The sequence below is a fragment of the Elephantulus edwardii genome, unplaced genomic scaffold (assembly GCF_000299155.1).
Source record: "Elephantulus edwardii isolate Elephantulus edwardi_28Jun2011 unplaced genomic scaffold, EleEdw1.0 scaffold00013, whole genome shotgun sequence".
Classification (NCBI taxonomy): Eukaryota; Metazoa; Chordata; class Mammalia; order Macroscelidea; family Macroscelididae; genus Elephantulus; species Elephantulus edwardii.
In genome coordinates, this window is record NW_006399763.1 from 14,854,755 (window position 1) to 14,875,200 (window position 20,446).

At 34.7% G+C, this 20,446-nt stretch overlaps 1 protein-coding gene across 1 annotated transcript in view; it reads left to right on the plus strand.

The window, feature by feature from the left end:
• ASCC3 (activating signal cointegrator 1 complex subunit 3) overlaps window positions 1-20,446 on the plus strand; it is a 451,184-nt gene that overhangs the window by 330,540 nt on the left and 100,198 nt on the right. Inside the window, exons 30-33 of the mRNA XM_006881191.1 lie at window positions 4,671-4,808; window positions 5,461-5,581; window positions 6,579-6,711; window positions 8,133-8,258. Coding sequence (XP_006881253.1) covers window positions 4,671-4,808; window positions 5,461-5,581; window positions 6,579-6,711; window positions 8,133-8,258 — 518 coding nt within the window. The remainder of the gene's footprint in view (window positions 1-4,670; window positions 4,809-5,460; window positions 5,582-6,578; window positions 6,712-8,132; window positions 8,259-20,446) is intronic.

Consider the following 20,446-nt stretch of genomic DNA (forward strand, 5'->3'; position numbering starts at 1 on the left):
CATAAAACGTATACCCAAAGCTATAGGTGATGGACTTAGGACCATTATTTCCTACCAGCAGTCTGGTGAATAAAATTAGAAACATGTAAAGAAAATCTTTAATGTTTCACTTTTCACCCCATAAGCCAGTTTTGATAATTGCTATCATCAAGATCAATCCAAACTAAAAAGCAAACATTGAGAACAGTATTATATTTACTTGGCATCCATATCAAAGACTTACATGTTACTCAGATTTTATTGACGTATTTATATTCATTTTACATATTTAATTCACATGTAATTCTATAGTCTATTGCATGTAAATGTATATTAACTTGTGAAGAATCATTTTATCTAACATCTGTCCCAGAGATGTTATTTTTAATTGTTTCTTTAAAGAAAGGGCCTAACTTTCATAATGTTTTATGTAGCGCATCTTTCTTTTATTGAGCGTTTTAAACAATTGATAAGTATTATTCAGTGGCATATGGTCTGAGTCTAATGTGCTTTGAAAAGAGTACAGAGTTCTGATAATGAGGATTCTGTGAAAATGGGAAAACCAGCACAACAGATATGCTTTGAGAAAGTATGGGTTTTCAGCATCTTGAAACAATATATCACACTCAGAGAGACAGAATTGTGCTACGCAATCTGTTAGCTCATTCTTGTCCAATCTGGTCTCCTCCTTTCTTTTGGAGCCAGCATTGTCATCAACTCATTGAATTATATTCTGACTGGAATGTATTTCAGGCATAGAGTAATGTATCTACTTAAATGGAATCCTATCTTTCTATAAAAGCTTTTGGAGTATAATAAATTTAAAATATAAAAAAAAATTCTATTAAGTTAAAGTAAATGTTTCAACCGTTTACATATGTGCCTTCTCTCCCACCACTCAGAAAAGGCCACTACTTAGAGGAATATATATCTGTTACAATATCAAATAATTTTTATGTTTAACTATCAGGTATCAGATACATTTTCAAAGGCTTTTTATTGCAAAGATATGTGTAAATTAAAACCAATGTTAGCTGAGCAGAAATAAACTATAAAATTAAATTGTTCTTTATTAGTATTACAACCACTATTTTAAAACTCTGAAAGAGGTGATCTTAACCAGAATTAAGCCTAATGCCCTAAAATATTCATTGTATGTAATGAATGAATGCATCTCTCTTGCATCTAGAGTGGTACTTGCTATCCTCTCGAGAAACGTCAAATTAGTAACTCAGTTATTTTTTTGTGAGTCTAAAATACTCTCACAAAATCAGGCTTGGAAAAGTTAACTGAATCATCTAATTTTAAAATCATTGTCTTGTTCATAATTGAACAGGGAATTAAATTTAAGCTGCATTGAAGCGCAACTATAAATTGTGTTTTTTATAATTTTGAAATAGTTCTAAATTAATCAGAAGAAAGTGTAATGAGTGGAGTTTTATTTTTATATATGAATGCTAATATTCTTATAAAGATTTTATGTCTTTTTATCTAGTGAGATAGATAGTTTTCTTTAATGCGTTGATGATATTAATTTGGGGAGGAGGGGTACCCATTTTAGAGAAACAACATTCCTAGCTGCTGAAAGATTTCCATCTTTTACTACTATTTCAGCAGACTTCCTACTCTAGGAATTTTTTTACTTTTTTTTTAAGATTTCCTATGGTAAATGGTCTCTTACTCTTTGAATATGATCAGCATAGCCACTTTGTTATTGTTCGCTATCCTGTTGATTCTGATTTATAGGATACAGAACTGCCACATAGTGGGAGCTCTGATAGCTTGTTCTTGTAGTTGTTGTTTTTGCTGTGTTGTCCAGTCAACTACAACTCATAGTGACCTTATGCACAACAGCTCAGAACCCTGCTCTATCCTGAGCCAATCTCCCTGTCTCTGGCACACCTACCCTCGTTAACCCCAGATACTGTGTCCATTTCATCCTGGGCCTTCCTCTTCTGCACTGTCCCTTCACCCTTCCAAACATGATGCCCTTCTCTGAGGACTGATCTCTCCTGGAAACATGCCCCATGTATGTGAAATAAAGCTTCAAAATCCTTGATTCCAAGGATCAGCTTGGTTTCAGCCTCTCCAAGATATATCTGCTTACTCTCTTGGCAATCCATGGTATGTTCAGTACTCTTCTTCAGCACCACAACTCAGAGACATCAATTCTTCAGTCATCTTTGGTCATTGTCCAGCTCTCTGATGCATAGCAAATAATCAAAGACCATGGCTTGGATCAGGTGCACCTTAATCTCTAGACAGACATAATTGCTCTTCAGCACTCTGGGAGGTCACTGACAGCAAATTTGTTGTTGTTGTTGTTGTTGGGGTTTTTGTTTTGTTTTGAATTGTGATTTTAATAAAAGTTTACAGAAAAGTTGAACTTTTCTTTCACTTGTTGCACATTTTCCTCCTTACCCTGCCCTAAGTTCACTTTAAAAAAAAATTAAAATATATATATATATATATAAGAAATACATATTTTTTTCAGTCATAGTTACACAGTTTTCTCCCTCCTCCCCATACGCCTCCGCAAGTCCACTTTGCTATGCACCTCTTATTCTGGACTGTTGTTTTACAAACAATGCCTAATCATAAATTCTTTTTAAACAGTTTTTCCTTCATCTGTCCCAATGCAGTGTTCCTTATTTATCCCCTCTTTTCTTAGTTTTCCCCCAATCCCCCATGTCAGTCCTGTTTTATAACAGTGGTAGTATGTAGTATGCCCTTTTGTGACTGAAATACTTCACTCAGCATAATGTCCTCTAGGGTCACCCATGTTATGTAATATTTTATAAATTCCTTGTTTTTCAGTTCTACATAGTATTCCAACATGTGAATATACCACCACTTCTCTATCCATTCATTTGTTGATGGGCACTTGGATTACTTCCATCTCTTTGCTCTTGAATACAGCAGCAATAAATATGGGTGTGCATATATCAGTTTGGCTGGCAGCTCTGGTTTCTTTAGGGTATATTCCTAGTTGTGGAATTGCTGGGTCAAATGGTATTTCTATTTCCAACTTTTTGAGAAAGCACCATACGGCCTTCCATAGTGGTTGTACCATTTTACACTCCCATCAACAGTGAATAAAGGTTCCAATCTCTCCACAGTCTCACCAGCATTAATTGTTTGCTGCTCTTTTGAGCTTTGCTTTTGTTACTGGAGTGTAATGATATTTCAGGATTGTTTTTATTTGCATCTCTCTGAGAGCTAGCAATCTTGAACATTTCTTCATGTGTTTGTTTGCCATCTGAATGTCTTTTTTGGTGAAGTGTCTGCTCATATCCTGTGTCCATTTTGCAGTTGACTTGTTTACCTTATTCTTGTTGAGGTGCTGGATGGAGTATTCTATACATTTTAGATATGAGTCTTTTATCAAATACTCCCAGCAGGTTTTCCTAACGCAATTTGTCTTTTGATTTCTTGACTGCTGGTGCCAAGAGTGTAGACTGTGGAACCTAACAAGCTGAAATTGTTATTTGAACCCATCAACTGCTCTGTAGAAGGATGAAAACTCTCCTCATGTGTCATTTACTGCCTCTGAATACCTGCTGTAGAGTCAGTTATGAGTCAGTATATACAATAATACAATAACCATAGACAATACACAATAAACCTTTATGGAATTAAATTTCCATATCTTTTTTCCCATAGAGCAAGTAGTAGGTTTAAACCTTCAAACTTTTGTTTGGCAATTGAGCCATTAGCCACTATCATATCTGTGTCCCTAACATTTTCACAGAGCACCACAAATTATACATATATTATTCAAGTTATTAACAAGAAAGGGAGAGAAAAGCCTGAAACTAATTATCAGAGCAAGAACACTTCGCACATTAATTTTTTAACAGTGTAATTTAAAGATATGTTGTAAATGGCCAACAGATAGTACTTTATAACTTATGAGCCACAAGCACCTTTCTCTATAGCATACATTTGTAGTCACTAATTTATTCCTTGCAAATGTTAAGGGAAATGTGAATTTATGTTAATACAGTCTGTATTCAAAGCAAAATTAAGTGGTTTATTCATTACATACAATCCAATGGTAAATAATATTCTGATTTATCTTTGTCACCTAAGCTGTGTGATTTTTTATTTTTACTTATGAAGCCAACATCCTTTTTTATGGATTCAGTATATATGAAAGACAGCTTGCTCTTATGTAAGAAAACTTGGTATGTTCAATATCTACTCAAAATTAAAAGAATAAGAAAGAGCAACTGGACTGTTTCAGTATATATCTATCCCTGGCCTTGTGTATTTTTTGCTAAATTGTAGCATGAAATTTAAGATTTGCTGGCTAGAAATTTTTGATACTTTCATGATCCATTTTAAAGAGTTATTATTAAGAGGATAGGTCATTGTTCCATATATTTTTCCTTTGATACCTACAAGTACTATGAATAGATTTAAGCTTTATTTAATTATCAGATATTTGTATTCAAACTAGATAGATGTTTTTAATTTATACTTTAATCCTTACTAATGTTTTTGTTGTTATGTGTCATCAAGTCAATTACAGCTCATAGTAACATTATACACAATAGCTCTGAACCCTGCCCTACCAGACACAACAACATAAAAATATAGGTCCATCTAATTAGTGAGATACCTACTTATAATCTTAAAATGTATTAAAATCTTGTAACTGTGGAGTTTGTATTGTTCTTTTGTTCTAGATGGACAGCATCATTGCAACACTAAAAGATTCTAACCTGAAGCTGACACTTGCTTTTGGAATAGGAATGCATCATGCTGGACTACATGAGAGGGACCGAAAAACAGTAGAAGAACTGTTCGTGAATTGTAAAGTTCAGGTATTTTCCCGCCATGAATTGTTGTTGTTGTTGTTGTTGTTGTTGTTATGTGCCGTCAAGTCATTTGCGACTCATAGCGACCCTATGCACAACAGCTCTAAAACCCTGCTCTATCCTGCGCCAACCGCACTGCCTCTGACACACCCATCCCGATTACCCCAGTCACCGAGTCAATCCATCTCATAGAGGGTTTTTTTCCTCCTGCGCCGTCCCTCCACCCTCCCAAGCATGATGTCCCTCTCCAAGGACCGGTCCCTCCTGGCAACATGTCCAAAGTATGTCAGACGAAGCCCCAGAATCCTTGCCTCCAAGGAGTAGCTTGGTTTAATCCTCTCCAAGATGAATCTGTTTGTTTTCCTGGCAGTCCATGGTACATTCAGTACCCTTCTCCAGCGCCATGGCTCAAAAGCATCCACTCTCCTTCTGTCCTCCCTAGTCATTGTCCAACTCTCTGATGCATAACAAGCGATTGCAAAGACCATGGCCTGTATCAGGCACACCTTAGTCTCTATAGAGATACTGTTGCTCCTGAGTACTTTAGAGAGGTCCCTAACAGCAGACTTTCCCATCGCAATACGCTTTTTGATTAGACATTTAAAAATTTATAAGTTATATTTTAATTAAATATAAGAGAAAATCTTTTATCTTATAGGTTCTTATTGCTACAAGCACATTAGCCTGGGGTGTAAACTTTCCAGCTCATTTAGTAATTATTAAGGGAACAGAATATTATGATGGAAAAACAAGACGTTATGTGGATTTTCCCATCACAGGTAACTTTTCAAATTTTATAGAACTATATTAGTCTTGTATTTTAGCCTTGTTAAGCTGAATTTGAATGAGTTAAATATTGGAATATTTTTCACCTTTAAATATATGATGAGCAGATTATAATAGTTTTTTTGTTAGCACAAATACTATGTAAAATGCTTAACTGTTTTGCTTTTTTGTTTAACTTGCCATTTATCATAATAAATGAACATAATTACTAGTTTCAAATTCCTAAGTAGATAAAAAAACACAATAGTAGCTATTGTTGTTGTGTACCATCGTTTTGGAGGGAACCCATAGCTGATCCTCTGGCAGGTGACTAAACATTGTTATCATTTAAATACATTTCACCAAAAATGACACTTGATGAAAGTTTTTGAACCAAGGTATTTGTTGCTCCAATTTGTTCATCAACAGTCCATTGGGATATATTTAAACTCTTCATAAAACATACCAGTGAATTCTAAAGAGAGATATATATTCTTTTATTTCCCTCTATATAAGTTTGACTTTATCTTCAACAGCATTTTGAAACATATAAACCAAGAAATATGTCACTTATTTTACCTTTTTTAAAAATTTTATTATTTTTTTCTGTATGTACCATCAAATCAGATCAGACTGGTACAGGAGAAGATTGTCCCTCCTTCTCCGGCAGAACATATGGTGGATTTGAACCGCATACCTCTGGGACTGCAGTGCAGCTTCTTGCCACTAGGCCACCAGAGCTCCCTTATTTTACTTTAACAGTAAGAGGCACTCACTCAGAGACCCAAATTTCCATGATAGTAACATAAAATAAGTATTTAATTACACATTTTCGGAGAAAATAAATCGATCTAAAGAATTCAAACATGAATACCAGAGATATAATTCCTTGGTTGTAAATACTATCTTTGTTAATCTGTGTTGGGTAAACAGGTGAGAATCAGTAAATGCACTATGTGACTATGTAACACTTAATCATTACTTACAACTTTCTGTCCACTCTTTTTATAGATGTACTCCAGATGATGGGGCGTGCTGGGAGACCCCAGTTTGATGACCAAGGGAAAGCTGTAATTCTAGTCCATGATATAAAGAAAGACTTTTACAAAAAGTTTCTTTATGAACCATTCCCAGTAGAATCAAGGTAAAATTTTCTTTAAGCTTGTTTAAATGGAATTAATAGCAATTTGTTGCTTGTGTTATGTTTTATTAGCTAAAAAAGTTCAATATACTATACATTTAATTCAAAAGTATTATTTGAAATGAAACTGGATATAATTATCCCTATTAAACAACATTCCACTGTAAATTTCCGTTTTAGAATTGAATCTTTAAAGTAGTACTTTAGTCATGTTCAGTTGTACTAGCTCTCAATCCATCCAGCCTGGGTTCAAATAGAAATTTTTCACCTCTTACTAGCTATGTGATCTTTAGCAATGTCTTTAACTCCTCATCTACATGAAAACAACAACTCTAAGCTGTCCCTCCAGTGAATTTTTGGATGTTGTGAATACATAGGAGGAAATTGCCCACCTTTCTCCCACAGTGTGGATAGTGGACTGAACCACATAGAGGCACCACCTTTGGGTGAGCAGTACAACTTAACGTAAACTATATCACCAGCGCTCCCTAGCAGGAGTATAAAGGAATGTGGTTTCTAATAGAATAAAGAGCATCTAGAAAACTGTATTGCAAATGTTTGTAGTGAAATGTTGAAAGCTTTCCTCTTGATATAGGTGATAGTGGAGAAATGTTGCTCTCTCCACTTCTAGGAAGCTAAAGGCTAAAGGCCTTGCAATTAGGCAGCAAAAATAAAGGCAGAATATCCTTTTCAGCAAAGGTTGTTGCTGTTTGCCATCAAGTCAGAGCTGACCCTCCAGTAGGTTTTGAATTTCACCAAAGATAGTGACTAGAAAGGAATGCAGGAAGAGCTTCTGGGTACTGGTAATTCTCTTTATCTTGTAATTGATGATGTTTATACAGTTGTGTTTATGTTATGAAATTTTATTGTTATACATTTATTATTTATTTTCCTATACTTCTGTAAATATGTTTAAACTGGTAAAGTTATACCAAGTTATAAGTATATATTTTGTTCATAGGGTCGCTATGAGTTGTGCTCGACTCGATGACAATCACCAACAGCAACATTTTATCTGTTGCACAATGTAATCCATAGTTTATACAGTTATTTCTCTATTAATAAACTTTTAAGAGAGCCTCAGATTTTTCCTCTAATCTATCATGCTGCAGTGTAATATTTTCTTTCCTATCTGCTCATATCTAGCAATTAAAACCAGTAAAAAAATGAAGATGCAGAGTCACAGTAATTGTTTGAGTAGGTATAGAGAAATTGACCATAACAATTTATTCTCTGCCAAAGCAACTCATTTTTTTCATTGAACTTATTTCCATTTTTCATACCCTAGAAACATCCTTTGCAAAAGCTATTTCTAATAACTGCTTCATAGAATATAAAATTTGGATTTTGACTAAGTGGTGATAAAGTTTAATGTGAATCATTTAATATTCATGTATATTTCTCTTCTGTTTTTCACCATACAGCTTATTAGAAGTACTCTCCGACCATTTAAATGCAGAGATTGTTGGTGGCACAATAACATCTAAACAGGATGCAATGGATTATATCACTTGGACTTACTTTTTTCGACGTCTTGTCATGAACCCCAGGTAAGTGTAGGGCTTCTTTGTTGAGCTTCTTTGTTTTACTAAAGAAAGCTATCTCAAAATTCATGTCTCTGTATGGTGTGTGTGTGTGTGTGTGTGTGTGTGTGTGTGTGTATACACACATAACTTTGTTCAGAATATCAGATGATGTCTTCAACATGATCACAACGTGATGAGTTCTTAGCAGAAGAATAAGTTTACATGTATTAATTAAGTTAATTAGAATATCTCAGATTATTAATTTTATGATGAACTACATGATAGTAGATGACTGGAATCACAGGAGAAAATCAGGAAGGAGTCAAGTATATGAAATTGTAGGGGCAAGAATGTGTTACGAGTTTATAAGGATTGATAGGGACACTGCAAGAGGAAATAAAACTGCTGAGTGGTAGAGTGTCTTTTACTCCAGTGTGCATAGCATAGATCTTTATTTAGCACCTACTGTTTTTCAGGTATCATGCTACACAAAGACATGAAGATGAATACATCAACTCCTATAGTCAAGGACTGATCTTTTAAAGTGTGGAAAAAAGATACACAGATCATGCAGTGTAAAACATAAGCACTCTAATAGATCTTTGTAAAAGCCTATGAGAGTGAAGACTTCACAGAAAAGGTGATGCTTGAATCAGATCTTGAAAAAGCAACAGGAATAGAAAAGATAGAAGTCATTTCAAATGGAAAAAACTTTATATGCATAGACCTTCAGAACTTGAAACAGTCATAAGTGTTTGTGGAATACCACGAAATTCGATGTAGCCAGAGCTTAAGAAATGAGGGGACACAAAGATTAGAACCCAAAAGTAGACCAGTTGCTAGAGTGAAGAGCCTACATACCATGCTAAGGATTTTTCACCCAAACTTACTGAGTGTGATGAGGTACTGAAGGTGTATAAATACAAATTAACACTATAAAATTAGTTTGGTTTTGTTTCATTTAAATACTCACAGCATTATAATAAAAACTTCTTTGGAAAAGAAAACTAATAACAAAGATAAGAACATTTTACCAGGTGCATATAGAATTTAAAAAGGTATTAAATATGAGAAATATTACTAAAAAAGAGGGACTATTATAACATTGTTGTCTTAAAGAGAGAAATTATAAGGAAAATATTATTACTACTAAATGTTATGTTATGTTTGTACCTTAAAAACTTTGTTTACTCATCCTAGATTCCTGTTTAGCATGTTTGAGAATGCAGTGATGTTTTGCTCACAATTGTCTGACTGTTAAGGGTCTCTGAATTAGGAACAAATTCTCATTTCATGGAGTGTGACTGCATTATCAGTGAGATAGCCACTCAGCACTGCACATTTGGAAAGTCTGTACAATTAGAATCATAAAATCCTCTACTGTTAAGAGATTGCCTATGGACCCTAGTCCAGCCATAGTGTTCAATATTGAATATGTTTAGTGGAGGCTAGGAAACCTAGATGGACTTGCCCAAGTCACTTAGCTAGTTTTTGTTGAAGCCAGGACTTCTGGCTAATAATCCAGAACTCTGTTTTTCCTTTTAGCTTGATGTGTAATTATAGATCACTACAGTTACAGTCTTTATTTTTATAGCTGCTGATTTTCTTATCTCACTACTGCTCTTCCTAATTGTTTCGTCTTGAGTCACTTCACCTCTCTAAGCTTCACTTTCTTCATCTGGAAAATGAGTTATAGAAGCATGTTAAGAATCAAATAAACACGTTAAATTCTTTCTAAGTGGTATATTAATTGTGAAGAGCATAATAAGTGCCAATTAGTGAGCTGTTATCCCTGTGCTCCCTTCCAATTATTTTAGACTGATTCCTCACTTATTGTCTGACTCATTATTTGGCATTATGCATTCATCACAGTAGTTAAAATTCTACTATCAATCATCTATTTTATAATTTAATGATACACATCTAACAGTGACATGTCAACGTGTGATATAATAGTATCACTGGCTATAATGGTTGAAGCTATGTGTCTGTTTGGCTGTGCCATAACTCAGTGGTTTACCAGTTAATTTGGCAGGTATATAATATTGTAGTCCTCGTCTGTTTTTTGATCTGATGTGGTCATCCTCCATTTTCACGTAATTAAAATTTTTACTCTTCTTCAAGCACCACAATTCAAAAGCATCAATTCTTCTGTCTTTAACTATCGTGCAGCTTTCTGATTCATAGCAACTAATTGCACATTGCAATATTTTGCTTTGTCTTCTCGAGCTGCCCTTTGAAATCTTCTTTTCATCTCTTTGATTTCATTTCTGTGTTTTGACTTCTCAATGCTCTAATGCAATTTTCGATCTCTTCTGACATCCATTTTCATCTTTGCTTTGTAAAGACCTTTTTCTCTCTTCATGATGATTTCATCCTGTAATTGATCTGATTCAGCTCCTCAATCATATTCTGGAAATTATTTTTAAATTTAAGTGGGATAGATTCAAGGTGATATTTTGGTTCTTATAACTTGTTTTCATTTTCTTCAGTTATTAGAAGGTAATAGCAGTTGCAAGAATATGGCCATCTCACATCAGAACCTTAAATATATAAAACAAACATCGAAAGGAGAAATAGTTGTACAGTAATAGTTGGAGACCTTAACATACTACTTTCAGTAATGGACAGACACTTAGAAAAATGATCAATAAAGAAATAGATGACCTGAATGACAATACAAACAACCAGACCTGAGAGGTATATAGAACACTCTATTTAACAACAGCACAAAAAGTGTTCCTCTCAAGTGATACACGTGAACTAGAGGTAGGCAAAAAGAGCAAAAGCATACTCAAAGGTTACCATACCAGAAGGATGAAAATAACAAACAGCACAACAGAAATAGAAAACAGAAAAATAAAAGAGTTAGAGAAACCAAAGTTGATGAAGGATCAAACAGAATATTGTTCTATTATACATGGGTTGCTATGAGTTGGAACCAACTTAGTGATACCTACTAGCTACACAACAGCAACAAAAACACCAGAAAAAAAGAAAAGTATAGACCAATATACCTTAGGGAAACACGTAAAAATCCTCAGCAATATAGTAGCAAGCCAAATCCAAAAGTCTATTACAAGAATTATCTACCATAATCAGGTGAGATTTAATTTAGTTATTCTTTGTCTATCAAGGACTTGATAAGAGTACTGGCCAACTATTTTAGAATATATTTCAATTTTGTTTTGTCTACAGTTTAACCATTAATAAATTTAAGCTATGTGCTTTTGGCAGGAATACTGTAGAAGTTATTAACGAGATTCTTCTAGAGATTCTTGCTGTTTATTTCTTTGTTAGACAGGTCTGCTCCACTCTCCCTACCAGATGAAAGTCTCATTTCTTCACCAGACTTCTGGTGGTTCCTCATGTATTTGCTATCCTGATTGCAAATGCATCATGTCTAAAACTAAATTAATCATATAAGTACCAAAGTCTTCCTTCAATATTTCTTCTTTGCTAGTGATAATACTCTCTATCTAGTATCCTTGATTTCAAACCTCAGAATTTCTTTTACTTTTTCCTCCTCTTTTGTTCCTAGTTTTTTAAGCTTTATAACCTGCTTGTGGTGTAATCCTAATCTACCCTGATCTATAAACTGTCAGGCATTATTGATCAGAAATTTAATGTACTATATTAGAGATGGGAACTCTAGATGCATAATGTTTAGTTAGTAAATATGCAGTACATTATCTTTAAATTCATGGAAAACATGGGAAGGCTTACACAAAACAATGAATAAGAAACTTTCAGAACTTACATTCTTTCATCTATGAAAATGAGATGAGCCAAGGCACCTCTTGAGTACTGACAGTTTGGAGAATGTCTTCCTCTTGTTGGCTATATTGTTCTGTGTGCCATTAAATCAATTCCTACTTATAACCACCCTATAAACCAAATTAGGATTATATCTCAGTATCAAGAAGACAAAAATTCTCACTGCTGGACCAGTAGGCAACATCATGATAGATGGAGAGAAAATTGAAGTAGTCAATGATTTCATCCTACTTAGATCCACCATCAATACCCTTGATACCAGCAGTCCAAAGGTCAGAAGACATTACATTGAGCAAATCTGTTGTCAAAGACCTCTCCAAAGGCCTGAAGAGATGTCAGTTTAAAAAAACCAGAGATGTTCCTGATTCAGGCCATGGTCTTTCAGTCACCTGCTATGTATCTGAGAGCTAGACAGCTAATAAGGATGACAGAAGAAGAACCAGTGCCTTTGAGTTGTTGATGTTGAAGGAGAGAATTTCCCATGGGCAGCCAAAAGAACAAAGAGGCATGTTTTGGAGAAAGTGCAGCTAGAGAGCTCCTCAGCAGTGAAAATGGTAAAACTTCTTCTCACATACTTGGGGCATGTTGTTAGGAGAGGCGCTGGAAAGGGACAGGAGGATCAGCAAATCAGAGAACGACCCTCAGTGAGATGGATTTAAACAGTGACTGCAGCATTAGCCTCAGGTCTGTCAGATGAGGATGGCACAGGACAGAGTTCACACGTGTTGTTCATAATGGTTGCTGTGAGTCCTACTTGACTCAATAGCACAACAAAAGACAGAGTAGGAAGGTCTGCCAGCCTAGGCTATAGCCTATAGTCGTTTCATTGCTGACCCAGAGCCATTGCCTCCGCTGAGGTTCAAATACATCAGCAGCTCTGTGGAAGAAACATGGATAGTCTCCATCCATGTGACTTCCATGGAAACCCAATTGTAGGTCAGCTGCAAGTGAGTTCCAAGTCAATAACTCATTGTCAGTGAATGAGTGTGAGTGTGCTAAAACAGTACTCTATAAGGGATCACAGTAGGTTGTGATGGGTAGAGGGGAAACATGGAACAAAACTCACAAACACAAAAATGGTTAGGCTTACTGGTATGTTAGAGGCTGGCTGAGCACTTGGAACCTGGAACAAAACTCACCTCCATGGTTCAAGTTTAAGCTGAACAACAAGCAAGCAAATTATAAGGTGAACTGTAATGCTAGAGAGGCACTTACTCTTTAAAATAACCTACGGTGGGGCAAGGAGAGGGGAATTAAATAAAAAGAATCAACAGATAAAGTCAAAAGGGCAGCATCTTCATAAGGATGACATGAAGCTCAAGAGGCAAGAAAGTGTAGGATAGAAAACCCATGGAAATTAAAATCACAGGTAGGATGTATGAAGAGTGTGATTATGCTGTGAATGTTGGAATTCATGTTACAAAACCGAATGTGTATAAATGGTTGAATAGACGATCAATTCACTTTGTACATTTTTATTCAGATCACAATAAAAATTTAAAAGGAGAAGGATCTTTCATTGGGTTTCTTAGGCTATAATATTTATGAAGAGGAGACTTGGTGGCACAATAGTTAAACCTTCAGTTGGCAAATTAGAAATCAAATGTTCTAACCTATTAACTGTTTGCCACAAAAAAGACGTGGCAGATTGCTTTCATAAAGATTTACAGGATTGGGAACCCTCTGAGTAGCTCTGCTTCTTGTGAGTACATATACATGTATCTATTTGGAAGCAGGAGTGGCATCTACTTCCTAAATAACATGCCTCTGGAAATTTTATGAACTTTGACAAATGCCAGTAGTTGTAGAGGGGCTTCAGGCCTTTTGTTCACAGGGTCGCTAATAGTCGTGCTAAACTTGAAGGCAGTCAACAACAACAACATCTATAGATTAGATATAGATAATTTGTCAGAATCAACTCATCAGCACAACAATTAATTGAGTGAGTCTCCAAGTATTTATTGAATTAGTATAATATACTAGTACTTTAAAAAAAAAAAAGAAATAATATTTTAGTTCACATTACTGCAGTATCTGGACTAGTGGTAAGAAGCTGCACTGAAATCCCAAAGGCACATGTTTTGAATCCACCAGCTGCTCCACAGGAGAAGGATGGGCAGTCTTCTCCAGTGTTATTAACTGCTTCTGAAGACCTGCTGGAGGGTCAAGTATGGATCGATTCTGACTCAGTGACACACAATAACTCCAATATCTACTTTCCCTAAGAGAAAAAAGTCAGAAGAGCTCTTTGCCTTGGTACAGTGATTTCAATGAATTGGCTCTGACCCTTGGAGTTGTAGCTACTGCTTTTCCTAACTCTTTACTTTCCCAAAGGAAGATTGGATAACCCACCACCACCACTAATGCAGCTAGGGCAGATCAAAGTTGATCCACCCACACACCCCCTAGGGAAGAGATTCTCCTCACTTTTTTTGCTTTTGCTATCCCTGTTTTCCTAGCTGCAGTGCTCTTGAAGCTAGCCTTTATATTCAGAGACCCTAGTAGCTTTAAATGTCCACTCATGTAGTGATTAATGCAACTTCAGTTTATTTTCAGGAGTTGGTAATTTATTCACTCTAAACCTTACACATCAATTGTGTGGATTCTTTCAGTAGCCACCTGTACATATTTAAGACACCTAGATAGGTTAAGACTTGAGATTGTCGTTATGATTCTGAAGAAGCAGCCTATGCCCAACACCTTCCACTTAATTTCTTACACTCTTCCTAAAATAGATAAGAAATAAGCATTTAAATATAAAGTTTACGTTATTAACATATATTGGTTGCGTAACTGTGTACTAGGTACAGAGTTGTTATGTTTAGTCAAGTTATTTACTGCTAACAGCAACCTTGTGACTAACAGATCTGAATACTGCTCTGGCTTGTGCCACCTTCACCATCTCTGGTATACTTGAGCCCTTTGTGACAGTCACTGTGTCAGTCCATCTTCTTACGGGAATTTCAAACCACATTAGTGAGCTCTTAGGGGCTTTATATGGTTCCAGCAAAGAAAATAAATATAGGCTGTTGTTATCTTCTGTCAAATGAAAACCAACTCAAAGCTGACCCTGTATTGGTTTTTCAGAGGCTATAAATTGCAGGGAAGTAGATTGCCCATTTTTCTCCCACAGAGCATCTGATGCGTTCAAACCACCTAAAATTCCATTGGCACCAGAGATCTACCCAGTAGATCCTATGCTTAATGGTGTTGTGTTGTTGTGTTGTGATGTGATGTGATGTGATGTGATGTGATGTGATGTATCACTGAGTTAGAACCGACTTATAGTTCACCCTTCAAGTAGATTTTCAGAGGCAGTGAATTACAAGAAAGGAGTTTATCTATTTTTCTCCTACAAAACAGTTGATGGATTCAAACAGCATGCCTTTGGATTAGCAGTGCAATCAATTTCTTACCTCCAGAGCTTCTCAGGTTTATATTGTTGTTATTCTTACTCTGTACTGTTGAGTCAGAAGGGACCCATTGCTGCCCCATCAAAGCGTTTTCAGAGGCAGTAAATCTAAAGGAAAGAGAATGCCCATCCTCCCATGGAGTAGCTAATGGTTTTCATCTGTGTTCCTTTGGGATTGCAGAGCAGTTTCTTACTACTAGGTCACCAGAGCTCCCTTATAATCAATGATGAGTGGTAGTGGTGGTGGTTGTTTACCAGCAAGTTGAAACTAACTCATAGCTGACCATCTAGCAGGTTTTCAGAGGCAGTTAATCACACGAGAGGAGATTGTCCATCCTTCTCCTATGGAGCAGCTGGTGGATTCAAACTATGTGGCTCCGGGATAATAGCACAGCTTCTTGTCACTAGGCCACCAGCACGCCCTTATATTAGAAGGTGATAAATGCTTTAGAAAAATAGAAGAAATTAAGGAAGATTGGGAAAGCCAGAAAGTAGAGCAAAAGATTATAATATTCATATATAGAGTCAAACAGGCTTCACTAAACTGCTGATATTTGAACAAAGACTAAGTACTGTTGGCCTAGTTGTAAGGAATTGCACTACCAAACCAAAGGCATACGCTGTCAGTTCACTAGCCACTCTGCAGAAGAACTTTGAACAATCCGTGCACCCCTTCCCTTGCATTGTGTCCCCTGAGCCTTTGAAAACCCACTGGAGGGTCAGTTCTGAGTTGGTTCCCACGAGACAGCACATAACAATAACACCAGCAATTTGAACAAAGACTTATAGGAGGTGAAAAGTTTAAAATGTGAGGCCAAAAATTAAGTGAGCCAAAAAAAAAAGATATTCATATTGACAAAAATAAAAATCACTAAGGAATTATAGAAGGTAATAAAATTTCATAACTGAAAACATAACATCAATGCATAGAAAATTTTAAAAATTAAAAAAATGTAAGAAACTAAGTTTCAGTGGTATTTGAAGACTTGGGCACATCTTTCAAAACAAATAAATGTCAAAGACATAAAATAGAGAATTTGAATAATATTCTTGAATGTAGTCAAATATAGATACATATGATAAATTCCCCAATCCTCCTTTTAATTGTACTACTTTAAAGCACGCTGCACCACTTCCATACAAAATTTTTTTATTGACAAAAGTTTCAGACCACTAGTCTTTTAAAATTCTCCATAATTTCATTAATATTATATTTTTGCATTCTTTTATTTCTACAAAAATATGCATATATATTACCTGTATACACACACATATTAGTTTTGTCAAATGTATATAAACACATGTAGCAGTGCTTTCATAAAACATAATATATTCCAAATTGAATTCTGGATTCAATTTGTATGTTCAGTTTTATTCTTCATATTCCCCTGAGAAAGCTTTTAATATTTTTCAGGCAAAAATGTTGTGGTAGTTTCAACTTTCCCTGTAACCACTTTCATTATTTGTATCATTATTACTGCTGCATAATCTGAACATAAAAAAACCACGGTGCTGTAACAAATGACTTCCCAGTACTGACAGTTATAGCAACAGCATTTCAAGGCTGATGAAAAATTTCCCAGTGATATTTCTGGCCAGGTTTACATAAACCAAACAGGAAATGACTACCTCTATTCACATTGAATCCAAACTGTTTGATGTAACTTTATCTATGTTTTATATTACTATAAAATCTATTTGGTTCTCAACTTACTTCATCCTTGTTAAGAAAAAGAAATAACTTGAGTTTCACATGTCCTGTTCTTGTTTAACCTTTAATGAGATCTTTTAAAGATAATTGTTTTAAAGTTGCTTCAAAGTTTGATTGTTTAAATCTTAAGAAGTTTAAAATTTTAGTCATAGGGAGAAATTTGTTATGACTCTTTCCCTATAGACTGCTAATAGAAGTTAGCTTATCTAGCCCATGTGCTGGATGCTGTCAGTATCAAACTGCCTTTGACTTTCACATCTCTCAGGGGGCTAGTAATTGTTGTGTTCAAACAGCCTGTAATTGTGATCCCGCTGGCTTTCTCAGTACGCTTCTGGCTATTAGAATCATTAAACAACTCAGCACCTGTTAACAGCATTGTAAATATTCAACCCTGCTTGTGTGCAGGTTGAGTCCAATATAGAGAAATCTTACAGAGCTCAGCCTCATAAATTAAAGCCTCTGACAAGTCAATTATTGTGAAACTGGGTTTCACTGTGAAATAAATGAAATAGCATGCTGACAAAAAGATAGGCTGTCTGTTTATGGCAAAAAGAAGATAATGACTTGATGATTCAATGCCATGAACATTGTATCCTTTATCTGTAATTAAACAGTTGTGTGATATATCTATTTAAAATAAGCAGTAAATTATAAATGTTGTACCATGGGGAGTGCAACATAAAAACAGACCTTCATCCCTAGCTCTTACATGCTTTCTAAGTTACTAAAGTGATTATTGAAATTAATGATATGTAATCTTTTAATCTAAATGCTTATATTTGTTTAGGCTAGAAATTGCACTGTGACAGAAGTTCACTTGATAGAAATACTGATTATATTATGCTAATAATAAAAATCCTATAAATCTACATTTTATTCACAGAAAAGGTTCAGAATGTATTATCTCTCAACTTTATGTGACCTAAAAAACAGTTCTATTTATATTTAGATACATTGCTTTACAGTTTCTAACAAATTAATATATACATTTAAGGTTTAACAATGTGTTTTTAATATTTGAAAATTATTTAAGTGAAACTAAAGCCAAGGTCTATATGTTAACAAAGAATACTTTGTATAAATCAGTGAATTTAAATCATTAATAAAATTGGAAGCATTTTCATCTTTTTTATGGGTACATAGAATACAAGTCTTAATGATTGGAATTTTTCTTTTCATTGATATATTTTAGTTTGCATTTTTTATTTTTAAGGGTCATTTGCATACTTGCATCAAGCAGTATACTTGATGGAAACTAACGACTTTGCAAGCTTTTAAAATATTCTAGCTTTATAATTATTTTTACTACATTCAAAGTCATGTAAGTTTCTTGAATCAAATACTCTTTTTCTCTGTATGCAAGTCAATAAAAATATTGATTAATTGCATTTAGGAAAAAAACTATCAAGATGAAAGATCAATCAGGATTTTTCTATTAATACACTCAAAGAAATGTGGCAAATTTTAGCGAGACAGATTGCACATGATAGGTAATTTGTTATAGTCTGAGACTTAAGATTTTAGTTTGACTTTTTTTTCCATTTTCACAACTTTTTGAAAATGTTTAATACGTATTTGCCAGGCTGTACTTACCTAGATGAAAGTCACAGTTTAATTTTAAAATTCTCAAATAAAGAAACTTTGGAAAGGACAATTGTTGTTATGTACTGTCAAATGGCCTCTGCTCATAATGACCCCATATACAAGACAAAACCCTGCCCAGTCCTGTGTTGTCCTCACGGTCTCTGCTCTGCTTAAGGAAGCTCACTGGTGTGATCACTGTGGCATCTCTTTGAGGGTCTTCTTTTTTGCTGACCTTTTCTTTTTCTATGCTTGATGTCCTTTTCTAGACATTAGCCCCTCTTGAAAACATACAAAGAGTATGTAAGACAGAGATATTTTTCCTAAGGAGAATGTTAACTCATCTCTCCAAGACAATTTTGTTTGTTCTTCTTGCTCTCCATTTGATAATTCAGTAGTGTTCGCCTATACCACAATTCAAAGGTATTCATTATTTGGTGTTTGATATTCCTTGTCCAAGTTTCCAATGCATATGAAGCAAAAGTGTATGATTAAAATATGTATAAAGCAGAATGTGGACAATTTTTAGAATGTGAAACAGGAGTGGCATCCACTTCCTAAACAACATGCCTCCAGAAACTCTATGAACTTTGATAAATGTCGATAGCTCTAGAGGGTTTTTCAGGCCTTTTGTTCATAGGGTCACTATGAGTCATGCTCAATTCAAAGGCAATCAACAACATTTTTAAATATTTTATCATCGATGGTTTTAAGTATAGAGTTCTCTGTCAATAAATAATAAAATTGTAAAGTTGTCATTTCAGTTATATTTATAGTATAATGGCTGTGTTGATAAGTAGTGGATTTTTTTTTATGTGGCCTAAGAAAGGACAGTTTTAACTTGTTGTATTCACTATAACATTTTCTAATTTTGAAATTTTAATTGCATAGATACTTAATTATTGTTTGGCTAATGATATAAATTACATTGTTCTAAATGAAAGGTTGATATTCCATTGGCTTGATAGGAGAATGATGTGATAACTCTTTCTTGGAAGTTAAATTGACAGGCTTTGAAATCCTATGGAGCAGTTCTACTCTATCATATAGATTCCCTAAGAGACAGAATCAATTGATGGTAACTACTTGAGTTATGTAGTGTCCTAGGCATAGTTTCACTAGTGTTTTCAATTTAGAAATAATTTTAACAACCATGTAATAGTCCAGACAGCTTGGAAATAGTGCAGGAAAATTTATGGGCTTAGCAAGCCAAAAGAATTTGAAATAAAAAGTAAGCATCCATGTTGTGGAAAGCTTGGCTTATGAATTTCATTTCTAGAGGGAAAAAATATTTTTAATAATTTGGCATGACTTAGGGAATCTGTGTCTTTTATGGAGCTCTGCAAGTTCAGAGTTTTTATTATCATTTCTAATGCAAAATACATTATTCTAGCTGAATATTCCTTTTCATCATTTTTTAGGATAAAGCAAATATTTTCTAATGCTGGTTGTTTTTTTGTTGTTTTTTTTTTTTTTCATTTCACTGTATACATGACTTCATATGAATTGGTGCATTTGGTTTAAATTAACTACATCTCTTGGTTAGTACCTATTTAACTTTATCTCTTCCTTGATAAATACTGCTTTATTTTGCTTCATGGCAAGAACTTTTCGAAGAAAAGCAATAATTTCTCTATAATCTAAAAATGAACTCTTACTTTACCATGAAAAAGAAAATCCTTGAAGTATCATTTTGATTTATAATTATTTTAGTAAATTATTCCACTAGCC